Below are 21,168 nucleotides of genomic sequence, written 5' to 3' on the forward strand. Positions count from 1 at the left end.
AGAGCAGGGGAGCCTGAGAGTCCCACCCGAGGTAACAGTCGCTGCTAAGCCTCGGAGGAGGCATGTGGTCGTAGTGGGGGACTCCTTGCTGAGGGGTACAGAAGCAGTGATTTGTAGGCCTGACAAGATGTCTCGAGAGGTGTGTTGTCTTCCAGGTGCAAAGATCCGTGATGTGACAGAGAGGCTGACAAGAATGGTCAAGCCTACTGACCAATACCCCTTCCTTTTGGTCCACGTGGGAACCAACGATACTGCAAGACACAGCCTTCAGGATATCAAAAGGGATTACGAGGTGCTTGATAGGAAGCTGAAAGGAATGGATGTACAGGTTGTCATCTCGTCTCTTCTGCCAGTTGAAGGGCACAGTCCAGGAAGGGAGAGGAAAATAGTGGATGTGAACAACTGGCTCCACAGATGGTGCTGCCGAGAACGATTTGGATTCTTCGATCATGGGCTGCGGTTCCATGAGGAGGGACTTCTTGCAACGGACGGGTTGCATCTCACGCCAGTTGGAAGAAATGTTTTTGCCAACAGTCTCAAGAACTTGATCAGGAGAGCTTTAAACTGAGTTCCGTGGGGAAGGGAGACAATATTAAGGAAGGCGAAAGGGATGGTGAAAATAGTCAAACTGACATAGAGGAAACAAGAAAAAAAGTGCAAGGACCCAACAGTGGGAGGCAAAAAAACTTGCACAGGCAGCAAGTAAAAGGGACCCATGGTCTGCAATGTCTCTACACTAATGCACAGTGCATGGGAAATAAGCAAGATGAACTCGAACTCCTAGTAGAACAAAGCAAATATGATATAATAAGCATCACTGAAACCTGGTGGGATGAGTCTCATGATTGGAATGTGGAAATAGAGGGTTATAACCTTTTTAAGAGAAATAGGCCAAACAGGAAAGGAGGAGGAATAGCACTATATGTCAGAGATATTTACACCAGTGAGGAGATCCTGGACATCAATCATGGAAGCCAGGTGGAGAGCATCTGGATAAGAATCAAAGGGGAGGGAAGCAACAAGGGTGTTACGGTGGGAGTCTACTACAGACCCCCAAGTCAGACTGAGGAATTGGATGATATCTTTCTAGAACAGATGACCACACAGTCAGAAAGGAGAGATGTAGTAGTGATGGGCGACTTCAACTATCCTGATATTTGCTGGAAGTCAAACTCAGCAAAATCCTCAAGGTCTAGCAAATTCCTCACTTGCCTGGAAAACAATTTCATTGTCCAAAAGGTGGAAGAGGCAACAAGGGGGTCAGCTATTTTAGATCTGATCCTAACCAACAAGGATGACTTGGTTAATGGGGTGCAAGTGGTGGGATCCTTAGGTGGAAGTGACCATGTTCTCCTGGAGTTTGTAATACAGTGGAAAGGAGAAACCAGGCAGAGTCAGACACGCATCCTAGACTTTAGGAGAGCGAATTTCAGTAAACTTAGAGAAGAATTGAGGGCGATTCCATGGTCAGAAATACTAAAAGATAAAGGAGTTCAGGACGGATGGGAGTTTCTCAAAAGGGAGATACTGAAGGCACAATTTCAAACAGTTCCAGTGAAAAAGAAAAATGGGAGGTGTCTCAAGAAACCAGGATGGATGACTAAGGAACTTTCAACCGAGTTAAGTTTGAAACGGAACATGTATAAGAAATGGAAAAAGGGGGAAATCACGAAAAAGGAATTCAAAGAAATAGCAGGCATGTGTAGGGGTAAAGTCAGAAAAGCTAAAGCGCAGAATGAACTCAGGCTTGCTAGAGAGGTTAAGAACAACAAAAAGGGCTTTTTTGGATATGTCCACAGCAAAAGGAAGAAGAAGGAAATGGTAGGGCCACTGTGTCGAGAGGATGGCAAAATGTTAACAGAGGACAGAAAAAAGGCAGAATTACTCAACACCTTCTTTGCCTCAGTCTTCTCAGAAAAGGAAAAGTGTGCTCAACCTGAGGATAATGGAGCAGAGGACAGAATAGGGGAATTTCAGCACAGAATAAGTAAAGAGATAGTAGAGGAACACCTTGTTAATCTAAATGAATTTAAGTCTCCGGGACCAGATGAACTCCATCCAAGGGTATTAAAAGAACTGGCAAATGTAATATCGGAGCCATTGGCAATAATCTTTGAAAACTCCTGGAGAACAGGAGAAGTGCCAGCAGACTGGAGGAGGGCAAACGTTGTCCCCATCTTCAAAAAGGGGAAGAAAGAAGATCCCAACAATTATCGTCCAGTTAGTCTGACATCTATATCAGGAAAGATTCTGGATCAGATCATTAAACAGAGAGTCTGTGAACATCTAGAAGGTAATGCCATAATCACAAAAAGTCAACATGGGTTTCAGAGAAATAAGTCATGCCAGACAAATCTGATCTCTTTCTTTGATAAAATTACCAGCTTGGTAGATGAAGGGAATGCTGTGGATATAGTATATCTTGATTTCAGTAAGGCCTTTGACAAGGTTTCCCATGACATTCTTGCAAACAAGCTTGTAAAATGTGGACTAGGCAAGGCAACTGTAACATGGATTTGTAATTGGTTGACCAGCTGAACCCAAAGGATGCTCAACCATGGCTCCTTTTCATCTTGGAGAGAAGTGACCAGTGGGTCCCACAGGGCTCTGTCCTGGGCCCAGTGTTATTCAACATCTTTATCAATGACCTGGATGACAGAATTGGGAGCATACTTATCAAATTTGCAGATGACACCAAATTAGGAGGAATAGCTAATACCCCAGAGGACAGGACCAAGATTCAAAATGACCTGAATAGACTAGAAAGCTGGGCCAAAGCTAACAAAATGAAATCCAACAGGGAGAAATGTAAGGTATTGCACTTAGGGCGGAAAAATAAAATGCACAAATATAGGATTGGGGACACCTGGCTGAATGAAACTACGTGTGAGAGGGATCTAGGAGTCCAAGTAGACCACAAGTTGAACATGAGTGAACAGTGTGATGCGGCAGCTAAAAAGGCCAATGCAATTTTAGGCTGCATCAATAAAAGTATAGTGTCTAGATCAAGAGAAGTAATAGTGCCACTGTATTCTGCTTTGGTCAGGCCCCACCTAGAATATTATGTCCAGTTCTGGGCACCACAATTCAGAAAGGACATTGAGAAACTGGAGCGTGTCCAAAGGAGGGCAACAAAAATGGTGAAGGGTCTGGAAACCATGCCCTATGAGGAACGACTTAGGGAGCTGGGGATGTTTAGCCTGGAGAAAAGAAGGTTAAGAGGTGATATGATAGCCCTGTTTAAATATTTGAAGGGATGTCATATTGAGGAGGGAACAAACTTGTTTTCTTCTGCTCCAGAGAACAGAACCTGGAACAATGGATGCAAGCTACAGGAAAAGAGATTCCAGCCCAACATTAGGAGGAACTTCCTGACAGTAAGGGCTGTTTGGCCATGGAATACACTCCTTCAAAGCTTATGGAGTCTCCTTCCTTGGAGGTCTTTAAACAGAGGCTGGATGGCCATCTGTCAGTGGGGATGCTTTGATTGAGAGTTCCTGCATGGCAGAATGAGTTTGGACTTGGATGGCCCTTGGGGTCTCTTCCAACTCTACGATTCTATGATTCTATTGTATCTTCCTTTATGCAACACAAGTTAGATTACGCTCATTGATTATTCTCTTACCAATACTCATTGTCAATATTGATGTAATATATAAGTTAACTTGGGGACTTTTTTCCTCATTTATATTTTATCCCGAGAATATTTTTTATTCCAGTATTCATGTGTGCCCTTCTTTCAACAGGGTCGTCGCACAGCCTCCTCTTTTTAAGCAAACTATGTTCAGAAAATGGTTCGAATCATATCTCATTCAGAATCTAAAGGAGTATTTTTGCCTGGTTTACTGGGGGTGGGAATGGGAGAAATGTAGCCAGACTTTTATCATGGTCTCAAATAGACTTATTTGAAAACAAGATCATTGTAATGTAAAATAGGGTTACACACTTGCTTTGCACTCTGAACCCATGGTGACCGAGGCTGTGTTCCCATCCCTTCACTTCCTGTCTGGATTCTCACTTGTGCAAAGCATCTTTCCTAAAGTTTCTGTATATGACGACTGTTTTTTATGCGCAACTAATTACATTTATGGAGATGAAAATGGGAATTCTGGTATTTCGGCTGGGGCTACACAGTGCGGGTCGTTCTTTGGCCTTGCTACTTGGATGCATACAAAATGCAATGGTCTCTCTCAGATGCCATCCTCCTCCGTTTGCCTCTGTGCCTGTGCCATATTTATCTAGGCTAAGTGTTTAAGAAATGCTTTCAAGTCACATTGGGGAGCATTATTTAAGGTACTCAGGGTTAGGAAGCATGCGCAATTTCCCAGCGTGGGGCTTGATGTGAATGCTGTATCATTTCTAATAGCCGACGATGGGTGACAACTTTCGGTTTTCGGTCGATTGCAGCTTCCAACGTACAGAGAGTTGTAACAACGCATCCCTGTTTTTGCTGTCTGTGGCACACAGCTTAATATATACGTACTTATAAGCAACGTCTCCGTTATATTGCAGGGATATTTCTGTCATCTGCTCCTTGACATCCATGCCATGTTTTAGTTTGTGCCTCAGCTGCTAGCTACAGCCTCCCAAGGGAGCCAGTACCACCCGTGCCTGGATACATGAGGCAGAGATGTGAAAAGAGGGAGACCAGGATAACCAGGCTTCCATTAAATATATGCTCTTTAATATTCAGACCGATTTGCCCCCTTTTCTCTTTTTGGTGGCGGTGCCTCCTGCTACTCAAACAGCCGCATCAGTGCCATAAGGACGAGGGAAATCTCATTGCATGCCTCCTGCCTTGTAAAGCACAGAGAATTGCATGCTGAGGAAGCAAAAGAATAAAACTCAGTGAGTAATGTGTTTCTTTTCTGTGGACGTCGTGCGCCTTTTTGCTTGTGATTGTTGCAAACCGAGGCCATTGGTGCGGTGTGTCTGTGCATGCTGCGCAGGAGATAATAGAAGTCAGCGTTTTTGGGTTATCTGGTTGCCTTTGCCGACGGTCCTCCTCTGCGACCACAATTGCTACAAACACAGATTTCGCTGCTGCCTCTTGCATATTCTGGGATGTGGCTAGAGGAGCCCTGAGAAATACTGGGGGGGGGGGGGGGGAGAGAAATTGCCCTGAAAAGACGTGTTCTTGCCAGGTGACGGGTTGGTTTTTTTTTAAAGGAGGAAGATCAGACAGAGGAGTGTGCAGAATGAGTGATGCTGCCGCTAAGGGAGATTAATGAAGGCAATGTATCCCAAAAAACCTGACGGTATGTGAGCTTGGGCCTATTGCTTATTGTGAGCATCTCTTTTCCTTTCTTTGCAGCAGCTTGCTCAGTGAATTGGGTTGGATTTGTTACATGCAGAAGAAGGCTAAAATAGATGAGTGTATTCTGTCGTCATGCAGTGGAGAGAGAGAGAGGATGGTACCGCATTGCTACGTTGGACTAAATCAATATGTTTAATGATCAAATTATATTTTTTACTGTAGCCGATGCTAAGGTACTAGTGTATTTATCTGGCTTGTTGTTGCTTTTTAAGCAGAGCTATGGAGGAGGAGAAGCATCTTTTTGCTTCTGTTTATTGTATAATGGGGAGGGGGTTGTTTGGTTGTTTTGTTTTCGGAGTGTCCTTTTTAATCATTGAGTCATGGACTCCGATCAACAAACCTCATCCTATTTGGTCTTTAACCTCATAAAACTGTCCTTTTTTGCTAGGTTAAAACTGCCATATTGCCTTGACCATCAATGTGGTTGTTCCTCCTTATGTCCCATTCGAAAGGCACAGCGTACTCGGAATCGCATCTTAGATCTCAAATGCCTTTTTGGTGTTTCATCTGTATGGTATTTTTGTTCTATCTGTCTGCCATATTACATTGCACGCCGTGCACTGTGTGTCATCCTATGTGGAAGAAAATAGCAATATTATTTTTCTCGGCTTGTGGCCTGTAAATATTGTGCGGCTCCGAAGGACAGGCTTCCCCTTCATTTGTTGTGCCGTATTAGCAGCAATGATTAGGTTATTCCGAACACGTGAACAAGTCCCATCCCCCAATGGAGAAAGGAGTGACAGTGAGTATAGAGACAACTCTGAAGACGTGGCTTTGCTTACAGAGGGCAATTCTTTTGTACAAGTCCCATTATTGGGGCTGTCTACTGTAAAAGAATGCTGTTTTATTGGTTAAACAGATTGGACAGTGTGTAGAGATTAGTACAAGTATTTTCATTACAGTAAACAATCATGTAGGTATCATAGTTTTCCTGGAGTGTTCAAAGATCTCTTCTGCCTTTTCTAGACTCTGTTACAAGTATTACAAGTCTACCCCATTTCATACTTGATTTTGGGGTCTGAAGAACAAACACAGAGTCGCGCGAGAGAGATACATCTTATACATTTGATTGGTATGTTTGAGTGAAGGCAAATTTCTTAATTTGAATTAGTTTGGCTTAATTCTAGGAGCCAATTTGGCTTAATTCTAGTTTCCCCTTCTAGATCTGAAAGGACCAATTGGTTTTCTGGGATGCAAAGAATCACATAACAGTGGGCCCGTGGTATCTGCTGTGGTTTGGTTCCAGGACCCTCCATCTATACCCAAATCCATGGATGCTCAAGTCCCATTAGATACAATAGGGTGCTATTATTGTTACTATCATAGTGGGGCCTGGTATCTGCTGTGGTTTGGTTCCAGGACCCTACATCGATAGCAAAATCCATGGATGCTCAAGTCCCATTAGATACAATGGGGTGTTATTATTGTTACTATCATAGTGGGGCCTGGTATCTGCTGTGGTTTGGTTCCAGGACCCTCCATCTATACCCAAATCCATGGATGCTCAAGTCCCATTAGATACAATGGGGTGCTGTTATTGTTACTATCATAGTGGGACTTGGTATCTGCTGGGGTTTGGTTCCAGGACCCCCCCCCCCCCCCCCATGGATACCAGAATCCATGGATGCTCAAGTCCCATTCAATACAATGGGGTATTACTATTATTACTATTATAGTGGGCCCTTGGTATCTGCTGAGGTTTGCTACCAGGATCCCCATGGATACTAAAATCTATGGATGCTCAAGTCCCATTCGATGCAATGGGGTATTATTATTATTATTACTGTTATAGTGGGCCCTTGTTATCTGCTGAGGTTTGGTACCAGGATCCCCCATGGATACCAAAATCCATGGATGCTCAAGTCTCATTTGATGCAATGGGGTGTTATTGTTATAATAATAATAATAATAATAGGATTTATTTATATGCCGCCCAATCACTGGGAATCCACTAATAATATTATTAGTGGGCCCTTGGTATCTGCTGGGGTTTGGTTCCAGGACTCCCTATGGATACCAAAATCCATGGATGCTGAAGTTCCATTAAAGGTAGTGGCATAGTAAAATGGTGTCCCTTATATAAAATAGCAAAATTAAGGCTTGCCATTTGGAATGTATATATTTTGGGAATATTTTCAAGCCGTAGATGCTTGAATCCATAGATAAAGAATCCGTGGATATGGAGGGTGACTATACTAGTTCTGCATGCCTCTTCTGTTTCTCACCCAGCCGTTGATCCTGCTCCATAGAAATTCAATTTTTAAAATCCTGAGGACTTTCAAAAGCAGATTGTGATCTGGTTATAGACATTGTTCAGGGAAAACAAACAAACAAGCAAAACAGTACCTTGTAGCATCTAAACTAATCCTTTTGGGTCAGAACTGTATGTGGTTCTTTAAAGGGGCGTTGTGTGTTTTGATTTCCCAGTGCAAATAACTACCCCAATTTTTTATACTTAAAACTGTGTTCATGCTATTTTACCTTGATAATAATAGTGTCATAGTCTTAGTGACTGGCTCTCGGGGATTTTTGTGACCAATTTTGCTGTATAAATGGAAGCGATGTTCTTTCACACATTTCAAATTGCAAGATTCAAGAAATCCCACCTAAATGTTAGAATTAACTCCCTAATGGTCAGAGCTATTCAGTGGTGGAATAGACTGCCTTAGGAGGTGTGGACATTGAGAGTCTTTAAAGAGAAGTTGGATGCCATATCTTAGAAGTGTTTTATCTGTGTTGGAATAGTTAACTCTTGGTCTTGCTTTTATTGCCAATATGAAAACAATTGCTTTAACTACTTGGTCCTTAGCCAGAAGGAGCAGGTTTCGAAACCCAGTAATAAGCCACCATTAGTACAAACCATGGTTAATATTTGTGTAGACGTTATTCTCTAACATCATGGAACCTGTCAGTCAGATCTGTGCATGTGCATGTACAATCATTTAACATGATTTGAACGGTAAAATCATGGTTTATTCATGACTTGACATCTGTAGTTACCCTTTGTGTTACTATGTAGACTGGGATGTCCCATGTTTTCGTTTGTACATTTGCGGCTTTGACTTTTGTGGATGTGTTTATTCACAGATTTGATTAACATGTTCTCTGTATGAATCTCCAGCGCAACTATTCTGGGCGCTGACCAGAGAGTTGCTTGAATACTGCGTCCAGTTCTGGGCACCACAGTCAAAAAGGATGTTGACGAGTTGGAGCGTGTCCAAAGGAGGGCAACCAAAATGGCCAAGAGTCTGGAAACCATGCCTTATGAGGAAAGTCTTAGGGAGATGGTGATGTTTAGCCTGGAGAAGAGAAGGTTAAGAGGTGAAATGATAGCCCTGTTTAAGTATTTGAAGGGGTGTCACATTGAGTGTGTGACTAGTCTGTGGCTGAACAGGGTGTTTAAAAGGCCTGACACATGTGAATTACCTATTGCAAGAAAATAGATTGCCTTCCTGTTGAATTCTGTGTCAGATATCATTAACAGCGATGGTATATTTTGCATTTGTTAAGCATTTGAGTTGCTAGGCCAGCTAGTACTAACTTGCAGGATTGTGGCCATGTCATGTATTAGTTGGGCAATGGAAAAAAAGTAATGTTGGTGCCAGATGGACTTCCAAAAGGAAAGCACTCCATGAGCATGGTGCCACAATTGAGGGTCCCTCTTTCATATTATCCCACTGCTGGGACACAGAGGAAGAAGGCCTCTCCTGCAGACTTGAGTTTTCAGACAGACATATATAGTGTATATCATCACAATTTTGTTTCAAATATATTTGTGAAATGCATATAATTTGTCATTAATTTCAAAAGGAAGCCTGGCGCCATGTGTTTTTTTTTAATTTTTAAATTTATTAATACATTCTAAAACAAAACATGACAACAAACAGTACACAAAACAGTACACTAAAACACCAAAAGACAATAACCCAGATAAGGCACTGATAATTATAGACAAAAGGCGTATTCAGGGATCATGAAAGACATCTTTCCATAAAATTTAGCTTAAACTGGGGGGTGTCTAGAGACTAAATCTTGCTGGATGTATTCAATAAATGGGTGCCAAATCTTATGAAAGGTCAATCCAGAGTGTAAGCCTCTCGCTCTGTTATTATCTGCCATTTTCTCCACAAGTCCCAGAGTCTAGTCCACCATCCTGCAATATTCAACTTTCCAGTTCTTGGCTATCTCAAGCCTGGCAACAGCCAGAAGCAAACTAATACCGGTAGGTTCTTTGTGCTGCAGGGCTTTATTTCCATTCATAAAAATGGAGAACAGCAGCAGGAGTGGGGATCATTGTGTACTTGGTTTAGTGATCTTGAAGATCAGTTGTAAAATTTCTGCCCAGTACTCACTCACACAGGGACAATCCAGCCACATATGTACAAATATTCCCCTACCTTCACAACCCCTCCAGTATTTTGGATTAGCATTGGTAGACATACAAGCCAGTTTGACTGGGGTGAGGTACCATTGATGGACCAACTTGATATTATTCTCTTTAATGGCAATGGACCTAGTTTTAAATGGTAAATGAGTCCATGTATTTTCCCAGGTCTTACTATCAATTGAAAGGGAAAGTTCTGCTTCCCATCCTGCCTTATGAAGCGTTGGGTTCCCAAATGTTTCTTCTAGCAGACAATTATATATGCATGCTATTTGGCCTTTAGAATTTATACCCGGGGAGACGCACATGTTTGCAAAAACAGTAAGTGGGCGAGGATATTCCTGTATCTGAAGCAGTTTCTTTAAGAATGATTGTATCTGTATTATTTGATACCAGTTCCAATGACCAGAGCTCAGATCACAGGTTAGTTGTGATAGTAGTCCCATTGTGGAACAGATATCTAACTGTATACAGGCCATACCTCGAAACTGTGCATATTCTTCTGGGCTCTGGATAAGAATGTGAGTAAGAAAAGGCCATAAAGCAGAAGGATAGGTGGCCAAGAGATGCCTCCATTTCTTCCGTAGTGAGCAAAAAAGGGTTATTACAATTTTTAGTGGCTTTATATATAGATACCCAAAAAGGTAGCAGGGGATGCAGTGTTAACTTCAGTATCTACCCAATTGGTCATACTATTTCTGCTGATCAACTGGGTGATCTGACTTAGCTGAGAAGCTTCAAAGTAAAGATCAAGTTGCGGAAGTGACAACCCTCCATATTGAGTTTTAGAATGCTTGACCGCTTTCGAGAAGCGTGGGCATTTCCCGTTAAAACCTAGGTAGTCCACTTAATATTATTACTAAACTTATTAAATTGCTATATTATTATCATTAAAATTAAGATTAAGTTAAGAACTTTTCTGCTTACTATAAATATCTCCTGCAAGGGTTTGTTGTGTCCCTTTAGCTGGTAATGAACAGTTATCTAGATCATTAATTAAGCAAGTAAGGCCTGTTACAGACTGCCCAAATAAAGCTGCTTCGGGTCTCTTTGGAGGTATGCTATTTAAATGACGCATGAGTCCTAAGAGTCTGGAGGTTGCGCCAAAGCCACACTCCATTCCTAAGCACTGGAGTGCAGCTTTGGTGCAGCTTCCGGATTCTGAGGATGCATGCATCGTTTAAACAGCATACCTCCAAAGAGACCCAAAGCAGCTTTATTTTGGCAGCCTGTAACAGGCCCTTGACTCCTTTCTTTTCTAACAGCTGTATTCAACATTTGGTTGTTTGAGGTTGCGGAATATTGTGCTGTTTTAAGAGGAGACAAGATAGAGGGTTTTTGATCAGACCTGAGTAGTTCTATATTGGAGTTTTGTGGGTCTGAGTTCCGGATAACTGGGGCAAGTTCAAAAGGATCTATTGCTTTCTTCCCAGAAGAGTTATCATTGATTAGGAAGTAGATATAACCATATCGATTAATAGTTGAGCAGCTTTATGAGTTGTCATCAAAGTTTTCCTTAGGTCACCTTATCTTTTAATAATGTCAGCTTGTTCTGAATCAAACATAGTATTGAATAATTTAATCAAATTTCCTTCCAAAGGGTCATTTGCATCTTGTTCTGTTTGAAGAAGGGCAGATTGTTTGCCTAGGCTAACATCACCCAAGGACAGGGCTGGCCTGTTCTTCTTAGAGATACTTGGAATCAAGTCTTTGGCCCTATACAGACAGGCCAAAATAAAGCTGCTTCGGGTCACTTTGGAGCCATGCTGCTTACATGATGCATGTGTCCTAAGAGTCCGGAAGCTGCACCAAAGCTGTGCACCAGTCCTTAGGACTGGATTGTGGCTTTGGTGTGACTTCAGGCTCTTAGGATACATGCATTATTTAAACAGCACACCTCCAAAGTGACCCGAAGCAGCTTTATTTTGGCAGTCTATATAGGGCCTTAGCTATCCTTTTTGGGGAGTCTTCTTTGACTATTTTCTCTAATTCTTGATCACTCGCTGCAATTCCAATTAATTTTGGTCCATTTTAAATCACTCAGCCAATTGTCTTATACGCAAACCAATTACATAGGAAACCACTATTAATTATTTCCTCTTGTGATTTGAGTGTACACTTACCTTGATCAATTTTAATAATATTGGCATATTGTCTCCATTTCTTTTAGCTGTCCTCTTCTCAGGAAAGCTTCTCCCAGTGAAGCCCATAATGGAATTTGGGGGCACCATCTAAACTTATACTTCATCCATACTCGCGATAATGCTTTACGAACAAAATGATTATTAACATTTTTGTCAACTTGGAGCTTGAACAAATATGCGTGAAAGCCAAATTTCAAGCCGAATCCTTCTACGGTTAATGTTCTATTGTCCTCCAATTTAACCCAATCCATCAGCCAGTCCAGAACGCACTTTAAATTTGGTACACCCAATCCACCAGAGAGGAGGCTGCCTTTGAGCAGGGCCTCGGATTTGGGCCATGAATGGAAGCTTTACTCCAAACTACTACAAGTCTTCTGAAGCCAGGGTATTCTTTTAGTACATCTATTCGCATCCCCAGAGAACCGCAGGACATTTTGCTCCAGGACTTGTTGGAGGATGTCGTTCAGCAGTGCATTCCTATTTAATTGGGGTGGTCCTACTGTGTACACTTTTCAAGTCACTTTGGAGGTATGCTTTTTAAGTGATGTGTGCATCCTTAGAGGCCAGAAGCTGTGCCAAAGCTGCACTCCAGTCCTTAGCATCATTTAAACAGCATACCTCCAAAGTGACACGAAGCAGCTTTTATTTTGGGCCCTTGGATACACTCAGTTTAATGACATGGAGAGTGCCTCATTAGCCTGCCTTCTCGATGCTGTCAAGACTATCATTGCTGCTACACATAGGCCCTCTACACAGTGCTTCTATGGTGGAAGAAATGTCTGACCCTTTTGGCCTCTTGAGGGATATCTCCAGCTCATGCGCAAATCAGTTAGAATTTCTTCTCTCCCTGTCGGATAGAAGTCTCTCTCTCATCCACCAAATGCTGCCTGGTAGTGATTTCATCCCATGTTGGTAAAATGAGTCCCTAGTTTCTTGGGGGCAATTGGCTTACAGATTGTAAACCGCTTGGAGCGTGCCGAGTTCACTGATAAGTGGTATAGAAATATAAATACCAGTTTGATAGCCCTGTTTAAACATTTGAAAGGATGTCATATCGAAGATGCAGCAAATTTGTATTCTTCTGCTCCAGAGACTAGGATGACTAGAAAAAAATAACAACCCTGAACATTAAGAGTACTAAAGCAAAGGTGATGAGGTTTGGGAAAAGGCATTCTTATTTTTGATGGTCTATCGGTGGTCACCGGATTGAACAATGCTAAGGTTTGGAGTTAAATAAACCATAAGATGCTCCAGTTGTATCCTACTGTGCTTGACAACTTTTCTATCTTGAATTACATAGAGAAGCTTCGTGAATATTTGTCCTTTCATTCTATGTTGAACCAAGAACCAAATATTGAGATATTGATGGTATGCCAGAAAATATCTATTGCCTGTCCGATACCGACTCTGTAGTAACTCACAAGGTTTCTCTTTTTGCCCAGGCAGCAAGGAAAATTTGGGCAGGGTTTATTACTGATATTGCCATTGATTGATCTGGGGATATATTCTTAACTGATCATAGCATTGTTGTTTTTATTCGGTGTGTTTTAATTGTATTGATGTTTAAAAAATAATTCAAGATATATATATGCTATTTACTTTACGCTGTACTTTTATATTGTACTTACGGTATTCATTTTGTATGCAAATCGCCTATTGTCTAAGCAAATTATCTATTGTCTGAGCATTAAGAAATTGCTACTACATACCTGAGATGCATGAAGTGACGCTTCTGCAGACAGACATATACACAAAGGATGTGAAAAGTAATGGAAATGAAGTGATAAGTATTAATTTAGCAGAGACTGTAAAAGGACAGAGTTGGGAGAGAGGTTTTAGGAATAGAGGATTACAGTCTTTGGTATGGGTAAGCTAAAGAGTAAACTTAAAGCAGGCATAAGGAGAATTGTGTGTGTGGCTATGCTGAACACTAGTGTTTTAATACTAGATTCTTTTGTGAGGTTGCTACGCTAAAATAGACTAACATGGCTATCTCTTTGAATGTTCATGCTTTTAAAACTTTTTATTAATAAATGTGTTTAATGAGCATAAGTCATTTGGAATTTGACGTTTGTATTTTAGTTTGTATTTTTAAGGGATGAGGGACGGAATTTTAGTTAAGTATTGTGTAGCTAATTTTTGTATTTCCTTATGTAAATTGTTTATGTATTTTATGTATTTGTTTATGTAATTTTGTAAACCGCCTTTGGAAAGGCAGTATATAAATTATTATTATTATTATTATTATTATTATTATTATTACTATTGGTGGTGGTGGTGTGGAAAACTATTATAAAGCAGTGTATCTCTTGAATGTTAATGTTCTTATGACTCTTATACCCCATCGTTGTATTTACAGTACTCTTTAAGAGCAGCTTGGCTTTTTTGGATATAGCAACAAGTGCTACACTTGTCCCTCCACATTTGCGGCTTTGAATTTGTAGATTTGATTATTCATGGATTTTATTAATATGTTTTCTCCAGGAATATCTAGGTCCTCAAGTGAAACTCTGTGGTCAACGTTAACCAAAAGTCACACTGAAGGATCTAGAGATGCCCAGAGAGAACACTCCACTAGGCATTTGTAGCTCCTTCAGTGCAACTCTGTGGTCAACCTTAACAAAACGTTGCACTGGAAGACCTAAAAATTCCCAGAGAGAACACTCCACTAGGCATCTGTAGCTCCTGCAGCAGAACTCTATGGTCAACGTCAACCAAACGTCGCACTAAAGGACCTAGAGATGCCCAGAGAGAACACTCCACTAGGCAACTGTAGCTCCTCCAGCAATGTTGTGTGGTATGTGTCTGGCAGATGTTTATCCCAGAGTTGCACTGGAGGACCTAGAGATGCCTAGAGAGGTGTTCTCTCAGGTAAAAACATAGTGTTTTTGTCATTTGCAGTTTTTCTACATCCACGGGGGTCCTGTGCCCCTAACCCCAGCGAATGTGGAGGGACGAGTGTACAATGAAATCATCCTTGAATTGTTTCCTCTTTATAAAAAAGGATTCTGGTGACATCGTCTTCCAGGATGGAGAAAATGAGAAGGGGGACCATAACTGTGCAGAGATTTGTATTGCTTCCTGTGCCACCTGTGCCAACCTTGCCAGCTAGCTGGCATCCTTGATGCATGCATTGCTGTCAGAGCAAGGCTAGCACAATGAGGGTTAGAGAGGAATGCTGTTTCTTTAACCGAGTTATCTCTCTCCGTCTCACCTGAGCTTGAAGCAGCAAGCAGTCATAGAAAGATAAGACTATAATCATGTGAGGGGGAAAAGGTGGGGAGGAGAGATGGAGGAATGGAAGAGGCATTTCGGGGAGCGTTTCCTTCTGATGCTTTTTGACAGCAGACTGCGTTGCCAGCAGCATTCGTCTCTACATGGATGTTCAGGGAAGCAAGATTGAATTGCCACTTAATACCATAGAGCGTGCATGGCATTACTATGCTACTGCTTTACACCTTTTTAATTTCTTTCTTAGAATCAATCTACCGACGTGGAGCCAGAAGATGGAGGAAGCTTTACAGAGTGAATGGGCATCTGTTTCAAGCCAAACGCTTTAACAGAGTGAGTACTGTTGCTTAAAAAAAGAGCCTTGGAGTATGTGGTGTGTGTGTGTGTGTGTGTGTGTGAATTATTAATTTTTCTCCAATGGATTTTTTCCCTCTATATTGGAAGAAAAAAGGCAAAGAGGTATGGATCATCTTGTTTTGCCGTTATTATTGAAAAAAGAGTCTTTGAATTATTCATTATGGGGACACTAGGATAGGATTAATTTCTCATCTCATGCCTTCCAAAACTTGCCTTTTATGCGTGTGCAGCCAAATAAATATTCCCTATGCTGCTTTTCCAGCCAGTCTGCATTGATGTGAATGCTCTCCCTGATCACATATATTGTTTTTCACTCCATCCTTTTTTCCTATTGTGTGTCTGGATTAGCGTCAAAAATGCTTAGAATGGTCATAAAATGCACCAGAGAGAAAGGGACGTGACCTAATTAACCACACCATCAATATTTTTATCTTCTGAGCTTGCAAACTCTTCTGCATGTGCTCAAGACACAGCCATGTTCAAAGGCTCTGACTTCATCTCTCAAGCAAAAGAAACCAGGGACCCCTCCTTCCTTAACCCAGCCCATTATGCTGCAGCATATTTTCTCTATATAACATATTCCTCTGAAGTTTGTGTACATTTTTATGAAAGGAGTGTTGAAACGAAGGTTTGTTTAAAGATCAGGATGGTGTTTTGAGTAGGGAAATATCTACTTCTTTGTGATGTCTGAGTATGCAATATCTGTATGTCTCATCAGTGGAAAGGATTCAGATCAAATTAGATTGTCTTATTGCAACCCATGTTTTTAATCTCATACACTGTGAAAAAAGATCTTTCTCGATTATGGCTTACTTGATAAACACGGAGCATGATTCCTAGATTACTGTTGGACTGTTTTAATGCGCTTAGGTTTTAGGGAGCAATTGAGACACAGTTTGGTTATTAGTATTATAGATATTTTCAAAATTATAAAGACTAAATATGAATGATGGCTGGTATTAATGTTCGTTGATGGGATATTTGGGCCTGGTAAAAGATAGTAATACAAATTTCTGTCAAATATTTGGCTCCCAACCTTTATATTTTACCTGTCTCGGTATTTTTAACTTGAATAATCCTCAGAAATCTAATCAGTGTTAAAGTTTCAGCGCTGACCAAATCCTTTCTCTCATATTAGTTATGTTAGAATCTACCTCTTCCCAGTATTTCTCCCCTCCGTGCAAAAGCCCAAGGGATATTAAATAGCGAACTTCAAATAAAAGCGCACATCTCAAACGGAAAATCCAAACTTTAGCTAAAATTTCATATATCATGCAATATTTAATAAGTGGGTCTCATATAGGTTCTGGCTACAAGCATGGGACCTGCTCAGGATGAGGTTGTTTTGTACCTCCAAGTCGTTTCAAACTTATGGTGACCCCTAAGGTGAACCTGGCATAGGTTTTTCTGGGGCTGAGAGTCTGTGACTCACCCAAAGTGGGTTTCCATGACCATGTGGGGAATTGAACCCTGATCTCCAGAGTTGTAAACCAACATTCAGACTACTACACCATGCTGGCATTAGAATAATAGAATCATAGGGTTGGAAGGGAGTCATGGAGCCTTCAGGTCCGACGTCCTGCTCAGTGCACGATCTTCAGCTATATCATCTTCATCAGGTAACTGTCCAAACTCTTTTTGAAGACATCTAGAGAACCACCACCTCTCTAGGCAATAGCTGTTAAGATGGATCTTTTCCAGCAGGCCTTTCCTGACTAGATACTGGCCACTATAACCTGATTATTATTTATTAATTGGTTCCGTTCCCAAACCGCTCTCACCACCAAGAAGTTCCTTCCAATGTTGGGTCGAAATCTACCCTCCTATTACTTAACTAGCTCTGCTCTCTGAAGCAGCAGAGAACAACCCTGCACCTTCCTCTTTATGGGAGCCTTAATGGAAGTCTCTTACCACCTTTTATAAAATGGACAGAGTGAAAGACTATTTTCGGTGTCCACAGTGCTGAATGGGATTGTTTGAAGTGCCCTGAAAACACTTCATAGAATCAGAGTTGGAAGAGACCGCAAGGGTCATCCAGTCCAACCCCCTGCCATGCAGGAAATCCAAATCAAAGCATCCCTGACAGTTGGCCATCCAGCCTCTGCTTAAAGACCTCCAAGGAAGGAGACTCCACTACCCTCCGAGAGAGTTTGTTCCACTGTCAAACAGCCCTTACTGTCAGGAAGTTTCTCCTAATGTTGAGTTGGAATCTCTTTTCCTGGAGCTTGCATCCATTGTTCCGGGTCCTATTCTCTGGAGCAGCAGAAAACAAGCTTGCTCCCTCCTCAATATGATTGTATTGCCACTTCAGATTGTATTGCCACTCAGGATATTTTGCCTTAGTCACTGGTTGAAAGAGAACCATGTGAATATACCTCCATGTGGCATACTGTTTGTATGAACAGCTCCCCACAAAGAGTGGGAGATTTCAGCTTGCACTGGTGCAGATAAAATTGCCCAAATCGCACAGGGAGCTGCCTTTACACAAATGGCTCGCTACACAGAGTTGCTCCCACACAGCTCCATTTCAATTGGCCACTCACATGACAACCTGAATGTGTGATTTAGGATATAGTAATGTCTAACAAGGCCTCAAGCTTTTTACTTCAGAGATACTCAGCCAGGCACTGTTCCAATGATTGCCACTGTAGCCGGCGAATTCAGTTTTATTCCTCAGCATTCTTTGTATTTTGCAAAGACGCAACAACACTTTATACTGGGTAGCTTAGTTACAGTTTTAGAATGCTTTCAATTACATATAATTTTCCCTCCTGCTCTAAATGTCAGTTGGCCTTCATGTTCATCCCAGGGAGTTCAAAAATAATGAAATATAGTTTATTGTGAGCCTTTTAACCCACACAGAAGAGTGACAGCCCCCAAAATACAAAGCTAAAACTCTTTGACAACCCACCTATCAAGATTCCTACCGGAGCAAGTCTCACTGCTCAGTCATTATACCACAGTCTCTAACGGTGCTATTTAAAAGTGCTGTTTTTCTTATGTACTCTCTCATTTTACAAGTGATTTTGCTTGGGTCAGGCCGGAAGCAACTCAAGAGCAGTTAACAACAAAAACAGGAGGGAATACTGCTTAAATCATAGGAGAGACAGAGACCCTCATTTGCAGAAATGTGACACAAAGGCTGTATCGCACTGCAGAAATAATACAGTTCGATGCTACTTTAACTGCCATGGCTCAGTGCTATCGAATTCTGGGAACTGTAGTATGGCGAGGCACAAGAGCTCCCTTAGCGAAGGCAAAAATATCTCACAAAACTACAAATCCCAGATTCTGGGTAGGAGGCTGAAGGATCTAGTTGCACAGGTTGTTACAGTATTTTGTCTATCTTACCAGTGGAAGGACATGGTCCATGGAGGGAAAGATGACTAGTGAACTGGCTCTGCAGATGGTGCTGCAGGGAAAGATTTGGCTTTTTGGACCATGGTCTGCAGTTTCAGGAAGATGGACTTCTGGGAAGGGTAGGGAATTTCAACTATCTTGATATTTTTTGGAAGTCAAACTCTCCCAAGAATGCAGTGGACCCTGCTCAGAAGAAGTGCCTCAGGTTTACTTGCCTGGAGGACCACAGTCCAATACAGAACTCTTCCCTTTGGTCTAATCAACTTGGTGTTGATGGCTCAGTAGTGGCTCCTCTGCACTTGAGGCTGCTTATCTACCCATACCTCAACAACCTGCCAGTTTGCTCACCATCTTTGGGGAAAGCTAGGAAGGATGTGTGAGCCACCATGGATTGCCTGTAGTTTCCAGGATTTGTATCAACAGAGAAAAGAGCCATGTGGATCCAGTTCAGAGGATACACCACAGACACGATACATCACAAGGTCTTTCTACTGGAAGAAAGGAGGGACAAGCTGTAGTCCCTTTTAAGGGTAGTATTGGATCAATCAACGTTAGAACTGATGGTGTTGGCCAGGTTGTTAGGATTGATGGTGGCATGCATAGACTCAGTTCTTTGGATCAAGTACCATTTGAGGGAGCTGCAGTGGCCCCTCTTGGCCTTTCAGAATGAAATTGCCATGTAGTGTCACTTGAGACTGCAGCTTCCCTGACAGTGAAGCCATCTCTGATTTGGAGGCAATCTGAGGTGCTGAGATTGAGTCCCCTCTTGACTGTTTATGTGGGTTCTGGTGGGCCTGCTGTGCATCTGACTCAGCACATGGTTGCCCTGGACGTCTGACATAGACTAGGATACCAGTCATGCACATTGTAGTTTCCAGATGTAGTTTGAGCCAGATGATACTGTGCATCCTTTTGCTGTGTGACCTTAAGTCCTGCATCATCTGCCCACTGCAGTATACTTCCCCTCCATGCTAACCACATACTGCTAACCACTATTCTCCTTGGCTCATTAATGGGCATACCCATCCTGAGCACCTCAAGTGATGATTCTCTTACATTGGGGGCAGGCTCACCTTCAGTCATTAAGAGGGAATATCTCAAAGTTCAGGCCCATTGGTTGAGCAGGGAGCATCATGATCAGGAAGAGTGGGATCTGAATATGTAGGTTTTTCACAGAACAGTCCAAAGGTTTAGCACCTCATGGATAGATCTGTTTGCTGCTCAAGAAAACCGCAGACTTTCTCGGTTTATATCAAAGCTTTGGATGGAAGGAGCATTGGGTTTTGATGCTCTGGTGATCACATGGGCGAGGGTATTGTGCCTTGCTTTTCCTTCTGTGGTTCTGCTGTCCAAAGTGTCTTCTGTGGATCTGTTGTCCAAAGTGTCATGGAAAATAAGGATGGTGGTCTTGGTGATCTTGATAGCACCCTGATGGCCCTGTTAACCATGGTTTTCAGTGATAGCATATAGCATGCAAGAGAGTTGTCACCCTGACCCAGGCTGGTTACAGACTACATGCCTGGAGGTTAAACAAGAGAAGTTAGTGCTGAAGGGTATGAAGACAATGTTATTCAGACCGTTCTCTTGGCTAGGAAATTATCCACTAAACACTTCTATGAAGTCACTTGGAGGGCCTTATATAGATGGGGTAGCAGTGAAAGGGTGCACCCACAACTGGCTTTAGAGGATACCAACACCCTTAGAAGACATGCTGGCTTTCGGTTCCATCCTGAAAGGGAAGTGGGACAAGCCACTCACATCCATCCTCATGTGCAGAGTGTTTTGAAGGGAGCTTCCCTTTTCTGAAGGCCACTGGCGGTGCTTGGATTTCTGTTGGAGTTATTTCATCTCTGGTGGGAGAAGCTCACCCACTTTAGGGTAGAATTCAAAGATATAGCCCTGTTAGTCTGTAGAATCAGTATGTAGAGAGATCTTGTAGCACTTTTGAGACTAACTGAAAGAAAGAAGTTGGCAGCAGGAGCTTTCGTAGACTACAGTCTACTTCCTCGGATTCATATAGGATGGTTAGGATGATTGACATTTGACTTTAGGTTGGATAGGATGGTTGACATTTGAAAGAAACCCTGCCCCAGAGTTATGTGGGAGGAGCAAGATACCCAACATAAGGTTTTTCTTCCCACTAATGTAGGAAAAAAACCCTTTACAGTAAGTACCAATGTTCCATTTACCACTTTCCTTAGACTGTCATTATAGTTTTATACACAGACACATATTTTCCTTAGGTATGTTGCTATCTGACAGTGGGATGTCATTCACTTCTCCCACTGACCTGGAAAAAACACATCCTTTTCTTCACACAAAGAGGCCCTAGGCTATAACAGTTTCCTCTAATGCTCTGTATTTGAGGTGACCTA

At 41.9% G+C, this 21,168-nt stretch overlaps 1 protein-coding gene across 3 annotated transcripts in view; it reads left to right on the plus strand.

Moving 5' to 3' along the window:
* PRKCZ (protein kinase C zeta) overlaps positions 1-21,168 on the plus strand; it is a 56,010-nt gene that overhangs the window by 15,697 nt on the left and 19,145 nt on the right. For 2 of the 3 annotated variants that reach the window (XM_089534357.1, XM_089534355.1), the window contains exon 5: positions 15,324-15,409. In XM_089534357.1, the coding sequence (XP_089390483.1) occupies positions 15,324-15,409 (86 nt within the window). Of the gene's footprint in view, positions 1-4,595; positions 4,849-5,169; positions 5,259-15,323; positions 15,410-21,168 lie in introns of those variants that run through there. The other variant, XM_089534356.1, reaches the window with a different exon arrangement.

This window comes from Sceloporus occidentalis, unplaced genomic scaffold, assembly GCF_023333645.1.
Source record: "Sceloporus occidentalis isolate IW3139 unplaced genomic scaffold, rSceOcc1.0.p SCAF_8, whole genome shotgun sequence".
NCBI lineage: Eukaryota > Metazoa > Chordata > Lepidosauria > Squamata > Phrynosomatidae > Sceloporus > Sceloporus occidentalis.